General features: G+C 48.0%; 1 protein-coding gene and 1 long non-coding RNA gene across 4 annotated transcripts in view; one reads left to right on the top strand and one right to left on the bottom strand.

Moving 5' to 3' along the window:
- The window catches only part of INSC (INSC spindle orientation adaptor protein), a 127,672-nt gene that overhangs the window by 77,376 nt on the left and 35,306 nt on the right, over nt 1-14,990 (bottom strand). For all 3 annotated transcript variants that reach the window (XM_029957245.1, XM_029957244.1, XM_029957246.1), the window contains exon 2: nt 11,101-11,201. In XM_029957245.1, the coding sequence (XP_029813105.1) occupies nt 11,101-11,201 (101 nt within the window). The remainder of the gene's footprint in view (nt 1-11,100; nt 11,202-14,990) is intronic.
- Nucleotides 13,670-14,673, top strand: LOC115306709. Its single transcript, XR_003915412.1, has 3 exons — nt 13,670-13,754; nt 13,983-14,135; nt 14,600-14,673. It is a non-coding gene; the product is annotated as an uncharacterized LOC115306709 (long non-coding RNA).

Raw genomic sequence — 14,990 nt, forward strand, 5'->3', positions numbered from 1 at the left:
AGTGAACTCTGCGACATCACCCCGCTTGTAAGTGGCAGAGCTTGGCTCTGACCCTGCCCATCACACACCAGACCCCACATGCTTAAGTGCTACTCTAGACTCCAGGAGAGGCCATGCCCTGTCCAAATGGCACATTTAGCACTGTCAGGTAATAATTATATGTGCATTCTCACACAGAAGAACTCAGCTTTAGTCTGCCCTCAGCCTTCATGGCTATAACATAGGACTTGATGTGTAGACTGAAAAGGGTTGAGCTCTGTTGTTCGCATTCTGTTCTCTTCCTCTAAGGAGAGTCTTTTTACGTGCCAAAGTGGGGAACATTTAGGAGAATTCACAGATGGAATGTGTAAATTGCCATCCTGGTACCTCTGATAGTGCTTGGACACTAATGCCGGTGACAGTAGAAAATCACCACTAGAGGGTTTCCGAGAGCCAGTCTACACTGTGGGCAAGCCTCCATAGACTCAACAGCCTCCAGGCCCCACATACTAGGACTCCTTTCCTCCACCACACCCTTGCTCCAACCCCCAAGCCTAGGCTCTGACCAAGGTTCTCTGTCCCCAGTTGTGGGCAGACTCTAAGGACTAAAGATCCTTCACTTCAGGCAGCACTGGTGGGTGCCCCTAGAGGCAGAGGCCAGAAACTGCCTGTCCTACCAAGTCCCGCAGCCAGTGAGTGGTGGGGCCAGGCCTGGGTCCCCCGTGTCCCAGCATTTTCTCTGTACCTGCTCACCAGCCTGTTCTAGGAGCTGAGGACAAAGCCAACCAGGAGAAAATTCCAGCACTCACAGAGCTCAGCTAAGACCCCAAATAGGCAAGAAGGCACCAGGAATCCGTTCCAGTAGCCATTTCAAGAGTAGCCAATGTGCAATGAGCCAGGCAGTGTTGTAAGCCCTCTCGAGGTATTATGTCTTTCAATCCTCCCCACAAACCAGAGAGGGAAGACTATCATCACCCCCTTTCACAGATAGGCAGACTTCTGTCAGGAGAGGTCACATGGTGGTAAGTGAGAGAGCCATTACTCAGACCCAGTCTCTAGAGTCTAGAGTCTCTGATCTTATCAACTAAACACCACATTGCCATCATGAAGCCATCAAGAAGCTGTGCGCAGGATAGCCAAGGACCACAGGAGACAGAGGGCCTGACGTGGCCTGGGAATATGTACACAAAGGAAATGACATTTGCCCTGGTTCTTAGAGAAGTGGAGCTGGCCAGGATGACAAGGGCAAAACGATCTCCACACAAATGTGGAAAAGCCTAGAGGCATAAAAATAGAGATAGGACAAGGAGTTTCATTGGATTCAATCATGGGGGTGGGGGTGCTCTGAGGGGGTGGCCAGGAAGGGTCTAAAGGGAGACACAGGCCAGAAGATCAAAGACCCTGACTTGATTAGGAATTTGGGCTTAATCCTAAAGACAATGTGGAGCCACTGAAAACACTGTAGAGCAGGCACTGACATAATTGTGCAGAGAGTCAGTAGAAAACTGGACAGGAACAAGGTTAACTACTAGACAGAAGGCTGACCTACCAGGAGACAGTGGGTATAAAACAGCGAGAAGATGGAAGCCTGAACTTGGCAGTGACACGAGATGGAAAAAAGTGGGTGGTCTGGGAGGGTGATGAGAGGATGTGAGGGTGAAGAAGGGAAGACAACGTGGAGTCCTGGGTGACCGGTGCTGCCCTGGCTGAGATAGAAACCACACTGGGTGAAGAGCTAGTTCTCATTTTGTTTGGTTTTAGGGGAAGATGACAATTGGGGCACATAAGGCCACAGGAGATGTTGGGGGCAGGTACTACAGAGAGGTCCATCAAAGAGGCCCTAAGCTTTCCTAGGGCGGAGACTAGGCCCCATGAATCCAGCCTGGCCCCGCCACAAGCCAGTCCACTCCCAGCCACGGCCACTGTGCCGCCACATAATGAGCTCCTCTTCTCAATTTTAGAGTCTAGGGACTGCATGCAGCTCATTAAGGTTTGGCCTGTGTTAGAGCCGAGCATCCCATAATTGCATAGCTCGCCTGACTCTCTGTCATTAGCTCTCTGGTTCCCTGGGCTCCACCTCCCCTACTGGATTTGCTGATTGACCCCAACATCGAATGTCTGGCTAAACAAGGCAGCTCAAGCTGCATGGTGGGGACTGCCTGCTGTCCCTGAACCTCGCAGCTCCCAGGGTTCAACCGTCCTCAGCCATGAACTTCGAGCTGCCATTCCCCTGTGCATGAAATCTTTCCTTTCTGAATACAGATGACTGATCTGATTACTCACAGAGGAAGGGAATTGAAAATTAAGGTCAAAGCAGACGGACTGGCAATGAGTCACATTCCCTTCATGGTAGAAAACCACCACAGTCAGGACATGTTAGGGGCTCTGGCCAAGGAGCCTGAGGGACCAGGGGCCAAGACTGGGGATGGATTTTCTCAGTCTCCACTGTGAACTGGATTCTGAGCCTGATGCTGTCAAGACTGCCCCCATGTGTGGGGAGCAGGGGGGCATCCCAGACAGTGAATGGGGCCCCTGGGTGCCCATCCAGTTCATCGAGCCTCTGAGAGAAACAGATGCCTACTCCCTGAGTAACCCTCTTACTCTCTGATGGCAGCCTTCCTGGACATCTGGAAGAAGGTGACCAAGACCTAAAATCTGGGTTTTCTGCAGTGTGGCAGGTTCCAGACACAAAGCCAGATGTAACCACAATCATCTCTACATACCAGGGTACTGGTAGGATGATTTGTTTTTAATCTGGAATTATCCAGGATGGAAGTGGAACAGGGGAAGGGAACAGCATAGTCTTGTACCAAGAAATTGCCAGTATGAAAACAACGGGACCCCTAAAGAGTCTCTGAAGTCAGGGAATTAACTGCCCACACAGCAAGCAGGGAGGCTTATCAACAATAGAGCACCTTCAATGTACCAAGCGCTCTCTCCTTCAGCCCTTAACAGCACTCTGATGGCTGTAGATTACCATTCCCATTTTATGGATGTAGACACACGCTTAGAAGCATTACATAACTCGTCTAAGACCTCACTGCTAATAATGGTAATAAAGCTAGCATTGATCAAGTGTTTATTACATTCTGGGCACCGTGCTAAGGCCCTGTTTCCATTAATTGTTCACTTAACCTTCAAAATAATCCCATGAGGTCCACATAACTGAGATTTGGGGGGTTAAGTGACTTGGCCAAGGCTACACTGTAGATAAGTAGAAAGAGGAATCTAGACAATCTGAGACCAGGGCCTTGCTCTTAACAAGTATGCTATGCTCTTTGATGTCTTCAGCAAATGAGCTGAGCTTCAAACCCTCAAAGGCACAGCCAGGGCCCTCTCTGCAATGGTAGGCAGCCCTTACATGACATATCGATACTTTTTAAAGCTTATAATCATTTAAAGACTATAGTGTGTCTGGTCATTATTCAAACCTCTGTCGCGTTTCTTTCTGGGAGAGAATTGGGTGAGTGTTATTTACATTCAGAATGGAACCTCTGGCCCAGTGGCCCCATCATCACATCTCTGACAGGTTTGCACCAGAAATGCTACCAGAGCAGAGAGGCCAGGGAGACATGCACACAGGGTGGGGAGCAACCCTCTCAGGAATTCTGGCTGCAAAGGGGGCCCCTCCCACCTCCCCTTGCCCTGCCTCCGCTTTTGTCTCTTAGACTGCCCCCTTCATTCATCAAAGCCCATCACTGGGGAAAGGTAACTGTGCCTCACCCTTCAGATGCCAAAGTGAACAATTTTTTCCAGCTCATCAGACCCACACTATGGCTCCCAGCTACTGATACCAGTTAGTTCCTCATCCTCAGCTAATCCTACTGGCCCGGCATCCAATGTTCCTTCAAACCCAGAACCCTCTATTCTACCTGCTTTGTAGAAAGTTCTGTGCAAAAGAACACTTTACTATGTCTCCAAACTTGGTAATGGCCTCCAAACTTTAATGAGTACCCCAATGTGCCCAGCACTAGGCTGAGTGCTGGGGTTACAGAGGGGTTGGTGAGAGGAGAATGCCCAAGAGGGCAGGACCTTCTCTTGCAAGTGACACATTCCCTGCCCCCAGCACAATGCCTGGCACATCAAAGGCACCGATAAGCATTCACTGAATGAGTAAATGAATGACTATAAAGAAGCAATTATGGCTCATTGGGCTACACATGGCATTTTGAAGTCAGCAGAAAGAATTGTGGGAGCTGTGGGAAGGAAGGCTTAGTCCAAGCTATGGTATCTGACAAAGCTCCCCAGGCCAACACTGGATGAGTGCCTTCGAGTACCTCAGGAGAGGAAGCAGAGTTGGAAGATGACAGGGTTTCTGACAGAAGAAACAGCATGCACAAAGGAGTGGAGGCATGGAGCCACATGCTGGGAAAATGGCAACTTCGAAGTGTAATCCGGAAGAGTGGAGGTGGAATCAAAAACAAGGAATTCAAATTATTCCAATGTTGGAGTTCTGGGATTCATGGGTTTATCTGTTTTACATCCCTTCAAAGTAGGGTACCCTACTTCCCCTATAGAATATTTCTCCTGGATATACCAAGGGCTTCCATAAAACCCAAATGGGACACACCCTCAGATGCCAGAAGAGGTTCCCAAGCTAGGACACCTTGCAGTGTTCATCCCAGCTCCAGGGCAAACACGAGACCTCTTTGTGCATCTCACAGGAAGGAATGAGGAGACCTTGTTTTGGTCAACAGGACTGCTTTCCCAGCGCTAGGCTCCGAAGTGTGATGTTTTTGTCCAGAAAAGGGAACAGATTCTTCAAACCTCATTCACAAACTGCTAGAATATTAGAGCTAGAAAGGTCCCTGGGGAAACTTTGGCCTACCTCCTCGTCCTCAGATGAGGAAACTGAAGCTCAGAGAGGGAGGAATATTGTCCAAGGACACACAGCAGGTTAGTATAGAGCCAGGGCTGGGACAGAAGGAAGGAAGGAAAGAAGGAGGGAGGGAAGGAAGGAAAGAAGAGAGAGAGGGAGGAAGGAAGAAAAAAAGTAAAGAGGAAGGGGGGGAGGGACAGAGGACAGCCTCCGGTTCCTAGTCCATGTTCCTCACTGCACTGGATTCTCCTGCAAGAGATTTAACGATGAAATTGTGGACTTTTTTCCCAGTAAACATAAAACCAAAGACTAAAAATATTTCTGAATTACTTTTCTTTAGAAGAAAAAAATGTCTTTCCAGATCTGACTCCATCAAACAATTAAATCTTTGGCTTGTACTCAGAAAGATTATTCAAATGAAATCAGATAAAACTAGCTTACTCTTTCCCTCCAAGCAGCGACTTTCTACCAAAAAGAATGAAAAGAGTTTGCAGAAGACCGGAATGTCTTGGGGAAAGGAACAAAATCCAAGCTATTTAATTAATTTCTCACAGTCACCTGAGGCTCCTCAGCCATTCATCATTCATTCATCATGTATTAAACATTTATGCATTCAAAAACCACTTATTGAGCTCCTACTGTGTACATTCTAATCACAGAGCACAAATATGAACCAGAAATTAATTTGGCCCTTGAAACATTTATTATTGAGAAAGGTAGTGCCATTTGCATAAATCATCACCCCACAACCTAGGACCTGGCCCAAAGTAAATTCTTAGTCCAAAGGAAATCTCATTTGAATGAGTGAATGAATGTAGTTGGTGTCTACTACTGGTCACTGCCATGGGAATTCCACTGGGGCTAGGACACAGTGCTTCTAGAAACAGCATAAAAAACAGTTCGGAAAAGCCCAGACTCACAAATGGGTGGGTAGGGGCCTGAAGAGTTTTCAGACAGCTCCGTGCCCTTCTCTGGGCCTCAGCTTCCCCATCTTATGGGGATGTCACAGATGAGCTCTAGGAAGTAGTACCATTCAATGCTTCTATGATCCCAGTTCCTGGCACTGTGTGGGAATTTCAACCCAATTTCTCGCCCTAAAAATAACTATTGAATCACTGTCCCTCTGCCTTCTCAAGGTCACGCCTGTGTTTCTGTGGATTTCTCTTGGGAGATGAGAGAAGTGAGGGAATTCGATTCTAACTGTGACTGGCCTTCCTTTCTGTTTAAACAACAGAAAAATATCCAATTATCCCATTGACAATTACAGTCTGCACATTTCACCGCAGGCACAGAAAATAAGCCAGCAGCAGAAAACCAGCCACAGACCAAGGGTGCACACATGTAAGCCATTATCTGCTTGGAGACAGGCTGGCCTGCGGTGGCCTCCAGTGGCTCAGAAGCTGGACGCTCCTTGCCAGCAGGCCAGAGGCTAAGGCCTGCCTTTAGCTGCAGCCACACCCTTACTGGCTCATCCGGGACTCCAGATTGAATGGAAACCAGGTGAGAAAGTGGTCCACGGATGGCAAGAGATCCCAGATGAAAGACCGGAGCTGTATACTTACCACACATCCAGGCCTGATCAGGTTAAGACATATATCAGTGAGCTCCACAAGGGAAGGGAACATGCCCAGTTCGGTCACCAACATGTCCTTAAGCACCTAAGCATCATACAAGGAACTTGATCTGCACTCAGTACGTAAGTATAGAAAAATTTTGTTGGAAGCCAATGAGTTAACAACTACCTGAATGAATGAGTGAATGGTTTATTTATGTGATGTCCCCAAGAACACTGTGGAAAAGACAGACTGGAGAGAGTATTGGCCAGCACTCAGGCTCAAGCACCATGGAACATCTATCCACCTCTCTCTGTTCCTTAAAGCTCTGACCTTGGGCAAGTAACTTAACCTCCTTAAGCCTTAGTTTCCTCATAGGGCAGATATATGTGCTGCTCAGGTTCCCGTATAGGGAAGGACTTGTTGCCTCCCGCTGCTGGGAGTATCATTAGGCCCTCAGGCCGTCTCAGAGCCACCTCACCTGAGTCATGCCCTGGCCCACGGCTGCCCACTCTAAAGACATATCAAGTGGGATATGAAGGTCCTGACCACCCTGGCCAATAAACAAAACTGTGATTTCAAGGCTCCCTGTGAGAGTAGCTGAAGTCACTCAACTCACCTTCTTCCTCCACCTGGTCCTGCTTCTGTCTTCTCCCTTCCCTGGGTGCTGGTCCCAAAGGCACTCCCTAGTAATTACTCTCAACTCTCGACTCCGTCCCAAAGGCTCCTTCCCAGAGAACCCCACCTGTGGCCCATCACTTGCAAAAACAGAGATAGCAATCAGCACAAGTGTGTGCTGTCTGACGGGCTCATTCAGCCGAGGCCAAGGTCACACGGCTGGTAGGAAGTGGAGCTGGGACTCGAGCCCAAGTCTGATTCCAAGGCCTGTATGTTTTCAACCACTTAGACCCACATTCAAGTTTCCAAGAGGAGGGTTTTGTTCTCTGCCTTGTTTATTTTGTTATTTTTAAATATGAGAGCTTTCCAGGAGATGCAGTTGAAGTTGGGGTTGAGTATCCTGACATTCCCTCTCCTGTCGCCCACGCTGACTCCGCATGGGATCCCAGCCCCTGACCTGGGACACCGGTGCTACTCTCTCCCAGGAGCCCACACTTATTTCTGATGCTACTTACTCTTAAGGGCCTCAAATACCAAAGGCCTAACCCATATGATTCACCCAAACTGCTGGATGATAGCATCCATCTTGTCGCTATTTGTTTATTTTGCACATTGAAGTGAACAATGACTGGCACTTCAGAGTGAAATTCAGTTTCAATGAAACACAACAGAAAGAAGTCAATTATCCAGCATTAATTATTTATCTGGGGACAATAACCATGGTGTTATTCCCCACTCAAGAGGCCTCTATAGCATGGAACAAGAGGAAAGAAAAGGTAGCTGCTATTATCTGTCCACAATGCAGCATCAGATTGGATAAGTTAACCCCTCTGACACCCTATTAAGACACATAAGCCTTCTTCGTGAATAGGGCCCATGCACATGCCCCTAGATCAAACACAATTAATAGGCTGGTAGGGCCCCAGGATTGTGTTCCCCTAATATTCCAGCAGTACCAGGCAATGAATATATTAAAGGAATTACCACCTGCTCTCTGCAGCCCACCCTGCCCGATCAGAACTTTAGGGCTGAAGACATTCTAAGCAAACCGCTTCTCAGGTGGTAGCTTTGTGGCCAGCCAGAACTGGGGTCATGCCAGTCCCGGGCTTTCCTCCCAAGACACGTGTGTACAATATCAGTTAGAAACCCTAGACTGCCTCCAAAAAGAAGAGTAATCTAATTTCTAAATCATTTTCATGTAATTGAATTTCCTTTTATCCTTAAAACTTCTGAGGAGATTGGAAGTGTGACAGAGAGAGACGCTGGTTCCCAGAGGCTGAAAGAGTGCCAGGCTCTGCTCTACCGTTGCCCCACATTCTCTACTCCAGGGACCGCATCTTCATCTCAAGAGGTTACCATGGATCTAGCGGTTCCTGTGTACAGGCAGGATGCCCTATACATATTACCTTAAATTCTCAGTACAACCCAATGACGTCAGTGTAAATATCCCCATTTCATAGATGAGGAAAGCTGAAGCCTGAGGTTATAACTAATATGTAGCAGAACCAAGATAAGTCGAGGCAGTCCTGACTCCTAACCACGATCCTAAACTGCCCTGTGACAGCAGCTTCCCCAGCCCCCACACAGGCTCTGGTCTGACTGTCCCAGGACCCAGGAGGCTCTGAGGAGCTGTCCCAGAGCCCTATTGTGTTAGATGAGGTCATCAAAAGGACATGGCCATTGGTTCACCCACGCGCTGGACCTCGGCCATCTGAGGCTCCTCACCCCCTCCCCTCTCCTTGGAATGTTCATTCCACTTGCCCTCCCCACTCCCAGAGGCTGCCCTTGGGACATTACCTTGAGATAGTGATGTGATGCTGAGACTCTGGAAAGTATACTCAACCAAGCCCACTTAGAGCCTCCATATAAACTTTTAAGATTTGGTGGCAGGTGTGGAATCTACACGTCTTGCTGCTGCTCAAAACAAGCCTCATATATAATAAGTTTCCTAGCCTATGTAACCTGCTGCCCACCAATCTGGGCACTCCGCCTCCTTCTTTGGACTCTCTCTGCCCTTGTTTACAGAGGCGGGTTTCAGATCACACCTGGGAATCTCCCAGGATTGCTCACCAACCAACATACTGCCAGAGCTGTTGCTGCCCACCTGGTTCACAGGTACTGACCTACTGCCTGGTGTGGACAGCAGCCAGAAAGACTACGAACACTTCATCTAGAATAGCCCACTTTCTCCTGGTTTAAAATATGAAGCTGCTGGGAGTGTCTGTTGATGATTTCTTATTTCCTCAGTGAGGTCACTTGCCAAGAGGGCTCAGGGAAGGGACTTCTAGAAGACTCCCCTGAGATCACCTTCATGAAGAGCCACAGCGGACCTCTGACATGCAGTAGGTGCTCAGTAAACAATAGCGCCCCCTACGCATCACCCCTCTGAAACAGGTACTATTTTCACCCCCGTTTCATATGTGAGGAAGCTGGGGGTCTGACGGGGTTCAAGAACTTGCACAAGGCCACACAGCTAGTAAGAGGAAGGATCTGGCTTTGAAAGCAAGCAGTCATGAGTTCAACGCTGATGACACCTGCTTACCGCATGAAAGGCCATCAGCCACTCCAACACACATGCATCCCGAAGGCTTTGCATCTTACGATCCCTGAGCTCTGCCTAAGACACACTGTGTGGAAAGATATTTGGGCCCCCATGTGATCCCTTGTTCTCAGTGTGAGGCTGCCCAGCAAAGTCCTAGCTGCATCTCTAACAGTGTGTTCCACTCTAAGTGGCATGCAAGAACTGCATGTCACACCCGTATACCCCCTCATAATGATGGCCTTATAGGGGTTAACCCAGTACCAGTAGACGTTGAGCAAATACTCATTATTTTTTTGGTGATTTTTAAAAAGTAACACATGGTAAGAAAAATACTCAAAAACCAAACAACATGGACATGAACAATGTGTGCGGTGCCTGGGTGGCTCAGTCAGTTGAGCATTCAGCTCTTCATTTTGGCTCAGGTCATGACCTCACCAAAGGTGTGTGGGATGGAGCCCTGCATCAGATTCCACACTCAGCTCAGAGCTTGCTTGGGATTCTCTGTCTCCCTCTCTCTTTGCCCCTCCTCTGTTCTCTCTCTCTCTCTCAAAATAAATAAACTTAAAAAAAATAAACGAATGATGTGATAAGTTGAAATCCCCTATAATTCAGGTGGGGGGTGAAGGACAGAACAAAGGTAAGATGTCAGCGATATATGTAATATGTAAAACAAAACCTACAAAACAAAACAACAATGACTTAACAGTCTTGTAAGGGCTACCTGGATTCTGTAGCCTCAAAACAACCCCATCAAAATGTCTCAGAAAAAAAAAAATTTAAAAAGCAAGGCGGAAATCCCTGAGCACTCAGTTGCACACTTTTTCTGTAGATCAAACCCGCTTTACTGACCAAACAGCCTGGCGTGCCTGGGGCTGAGGTGTTTTCAAAGTCACAAAAGTTTCAGGGCCCAAATCGGGATAGTCCTGGGCATCTGGGACAGTCAGTCACACAGATTCCCCTGTGGTTCTGGATCTGGCCCCAGGACCAGCCAGGTCTCCACAGCTCCTAACTGTACGAGGTCACCTCTGGTGCCTCCATCTCTCCTTCTTCTCACTTCATCATCTGGCCCTCACCATTTGCTCCTCCCTAGCCCTCTCTCCCCGACCCCAGTTGAGGGCAACAAATATTTCCAGAGGATCAGTTCTGCATTCAGCTCTCTCTGGTGCTCTTGAAGAAGGAGAAGACACCTAAGGGTAGACTGTCCCTTTAAGAGTCTCGTAGAGAGCCTTTCATAACCCTGAGGGCCCCCAATGGCTCTAGCCTCCTGTCCCAGGCGGGATCAGGAACCCCCTCGTGGGTCCCCTATCTTAGCAGACTACCCCATTCAATTATTTGTTTCATTGTCTGCCTGCATCTTAAGGGGACCGTCCCTTGGGGACTGCAGATGCCTGATTCCTCATGTCTTAGGGCCCAGTTGCATCGGTATTTGCTGAGTAAACACGGTACCCCCAATACTTTGTCTTAAGCTTCCTTCCCAGGACAGTGCATGGAGAGGTGGAGCCATCTGCATCTTCAGGATCCTGGAGATGGGCCTCGGCCAGAGGCTGCATGGAGCAGGCCTGGCCCTAAGAGACACCTACGGGACTTACCGCTGACCCGGCAGAGGGATGGAGTCCAGGTGGCGGCCTCCAGGCAATGCCATCATGTTGATCCCAATCTGCAGCAGAGCCTGCCCACAGTGGCCGTGACCCTGGAGACAGAGAGGGCAGCATGGGGTCAAGAGATGCCCTGAAAGAGGAGGCAGAGTCGCTTTTGCTCTCGGATCCAGGCCACAACGAGCCAGGGCAGCTATGAAGGGAAGGCCCCCTAACCCCTTCTCCTTTTTGAACCAGTTTGCACTCCACTGTCTTCACACAAGCAGTACAGGACTTAGTCTAATGTCCCAAGCTCACCATGAATCCCTGCAATTTTTTATCTCCCACTATCAAACATTTACCTGACCCATCTTGCTTTGTATCAAAAATTGGGACACACAGACCAGCAAATAGTGCACGGGACATACTCATACTTTAAAAGTATCTATGGCTTATCTGAAATTCACATTTAACCGTGCAGCCTGTATTATTTACTAAATCTGGAATGTCTACATGCTAATTCTCTATGACCATCATAGCGCTGGGTTATTTAAGTTGATTATGCATGGGAAATGTGACTCTGTATTGGGCATGGTGGTTGCTTCCCAAAATCCATTCCATTTCAGATGATATAATTTCACTCAAACTGCTAGTAGCTGGTTCAGGAATAGGCATGGGACTCAGTTTGAACCAATGAGCCATGATAGGATTGCTTCTAGAAAAAGTTTTCTTTCTCCTAACTGTGAACCACAGGAGACAGTATCTCTCCCACTGGACCTGAACAAGGAAATACGTCACTTCATTGCTGCTAGAGACCATCTTACAAACAAGAGAGGATCTAGCTGGGAGAATAAAGCTGGCACCCAGAGAATAATAAATCTGGGTCCTTGATCACTGAGCCGCTGAATCAAAGAACCCTGGAGTCTGGTTGACCGCTAGGCCTTCCTATTACGTAAGATGATAAAGTCCTTTTTGTTTAAAGTGAATATTTTGTTAGTGGACAGCCAAAAGCAGTCAACCTGGTAAAGATAAACGAGGTTCCAGGGGCCTCAGTCCCAGCACTGAGGACCCACCTGCCTTGTCTGTGCCTCACGGGTTGCACCAAGACAATGATGCCCTCCCTCCATCAAATCAGCCGCCCACCTGTTTGACTCCCCGCCTTATCCCTTCCTTGTTCTTCCCTCTCTACCACCTCCTTCTCCAAGCTGGTGAGGAAGGCCTCCCTGAGGAAAATGGAGATTCTGTCACAGTTGCCTGGGTAAAGCAACAGCAGAGGGGATTGGCCATACCCAGCATGCCCTGTGCTTGAGGACGGCAGATTTCAAGACTTTCAGAGAAAAGACAAGTATGAGCTTGTGGGAAGATAACAGCTGACAAGGGCGAGATAAGTCCAGAAAAACTGAACTTCTACTCCATGATTACAAATGACCCTTATAAGAAAAGAGCGGAGGAGGACTTTAATTTAATAGTGATCGCGCTGGACATAAAGTAGCCTTTATGATGCCTGGAATAAAGAATAAGACAGGCGATCTACAAAGTATGAGAGACAGCAGCTCAGAATAAACTAGGGCATTACGTAGTTCCAGAGACTCACTGGTCTGTGGGTCCCACCACCCAATGAACCCCTCAAGGGCAGAGACCCTTCGTGCTCCTATCACTGAGCCGAGAGCCAAGCATGCAACACTCTATGGATCTATTGAAAAGATGAGTGGAACACATTTTTAATACCTTTCTGCCGAGCCATTTCTTTATCTGTAACAGAGAATAATACTGTCTATTGTACAGGGCTATTATAGCAATAACAAGACATAAAGAATACGCAAGTGTCAATCCAGGGTGAGAGCTCAATGAATAGCAGCCCTTGTTACTCTTCAGCCCAGAGAGTCCACTGTGTACTCAGCCCTGTGGTCAGCTAGGCTGAGGGAGATGCAGACAGTAACACAGAGCATATAAAGCTTTGATAGGGCCCATCAACATCAGGAGTATCACCATTGTTACTTCCAATGTTATTATCATTATTGAAAAAGTATATCTTTGAAACCCAGTGAGTCATCAGGCACAAAAGGATGGCACAAAAGAGAAAAAACAACAAAAGGAGGTAACTGTTCTCTTTCCAATTTGTTTGAACCCAAAAGGGAAATACCAACTTCTCAGAGTGAATGCTATGATGTCATCAGATAGCAGTGAGCAAGCAGATCTTCTTTTACCTCCATCTTCGTCACGAAGAAGAAAGGGGTACAGAGTTAAGAACAATGAAGAGGGAAGTCAAGCTTATGGCAGGTGAGGACACAGAGATGCTAAGGAAGCTCCAAGAACTTTCTGAAAAAATGTGAAGTAGTTAGACTTCTGTAAGAAGATGAATCATGGCCTGGGTACTGGAAGGCCTTTGGAACTGATCAAGTCATATCTGATGGGCCTAGACAAAGGGAGAGCTGTCATGAACAGGAGCCTGGATGCTAGAGAATGATCTGGATTTCTAAGATGTAGATTCTAGAAACATAGCTTGGTGACCACGAAATTCTAGAACAGATGCTTAATTGCTGATCTGTGAGCCCTTTGGACGGAAGCCAGCTAGAGCACAGTAGGAACAAGTCACACCCAAACCATCTGCTTTCGTAATATTAGGGGCCACTGGGCTCCTAGCAGAGGGGAGTGCAACAACAAACCTGGTATATCTTGATTTCACTTACACGCCCTGATGAGATGTCCGTGTTCATCCATTTCTCCCATAGTTTCCCAGAGTTGTGCCGGTGGAGACTTCCAGCAAGCAAAACCTTGGTCCTTGTGACTGCTTGTTTTCCCGGAGGCTGGAGAAGCCTCTTGGGGACATCTGAGAAGCTGTATCATGGCCTCATTCACAGCCTGTATTATTTATGCCTGCCTCTTTCCCGCAATAGGGCAAGACTCCTTGATGAATAAAACCACACCTTGCTCAATGTGGGACTGATCCCAAGACCCTACAAAATGACCTCCATGGGTGAAGCCAGGATTGTGAATCAGATTAGCTCTCAGGAGAGCCACGCCTCATATTCAATGGGGATGAGGAACAGGTAAGAGAGAATATCTGGAAAGTGAGATAGGAAGGGCCAAGAGTTTTAACCCAGCTGATGTTTATAAAATATCTCCACCAGTAATAACTAATATTTATTGAGTGTGTACATGAGCCAAGCACTGTTCTAAATGCCTCATATGGTATTAACTCACTGAATACTATCAGCATCCCCCTTACTGATGAGACCCTGTAATTCAGTGGAGGTATGTGCATTGCTCAAGATCACACCGCTGGTAGGTGACAGAGGTCTAGGATCCAGGTTTTAGGATTTAGAGGGGAGGTGCTAGAGCAGGTGGAGATGATGACAGCAACAAATGATGGCACGTGTCCAGCACTTGCTAATAGGAGGCTGACTCCATTCCATGGTGGCAACTACACCGCGCCCCAAGCCTTCACACCCAGCCAGCCCCCTTCCCTGTCCCCAGTGCCTCCGGATGCTCCCATCCCCCTTTCTTCATCTAGTGCCGGCTCTCAATAATGCAGCCAGAAGGCAGAAGAACAGTCCCTGGAGAAATGAAGCAGATTGCAAAGACTGCATGCAGTCAAATGGTGGAAAGAAGAGAGGCACGGACACTGGGGATGTCCCTTCTAGTCCTCATTTCTTGGTTCCTTTTGCAAAAATCCTGTGGACCGTTAGTTGTAGGCTCCAAAGGGATCAGGGGATGAGGAAACCACAGCCCCAGCTAAAGCCTAAAGTGTCACTAGCTTTCCAGAGAGACCTGTCTCCAGCATGCAGCCCTCAGGAAAGCCCCCAAAGGCTGCTGCCCTGGCAGCCGCCTCCCCTTCTGCCCTACGCTGGATGCATCTTATTGAGCAGAGATTCCGAGTACACACCTCCAAAGCTACACAGCGT

This window comes from Suricata suricatta, chromosome 11 (assembly GCF_006229205.1).
Source record: "Suricata suricatta isolate VVHF042 chromosome 11, meerkat_22Aug2017_6uvM2_HiC, whole genome shotgun sequence".
Lineage (NCBI taxonomy): Eukaryota > Metazoa > Chordata > Mammalia > Carnivora > Herpestidae > Suricata > Suricata suricatta.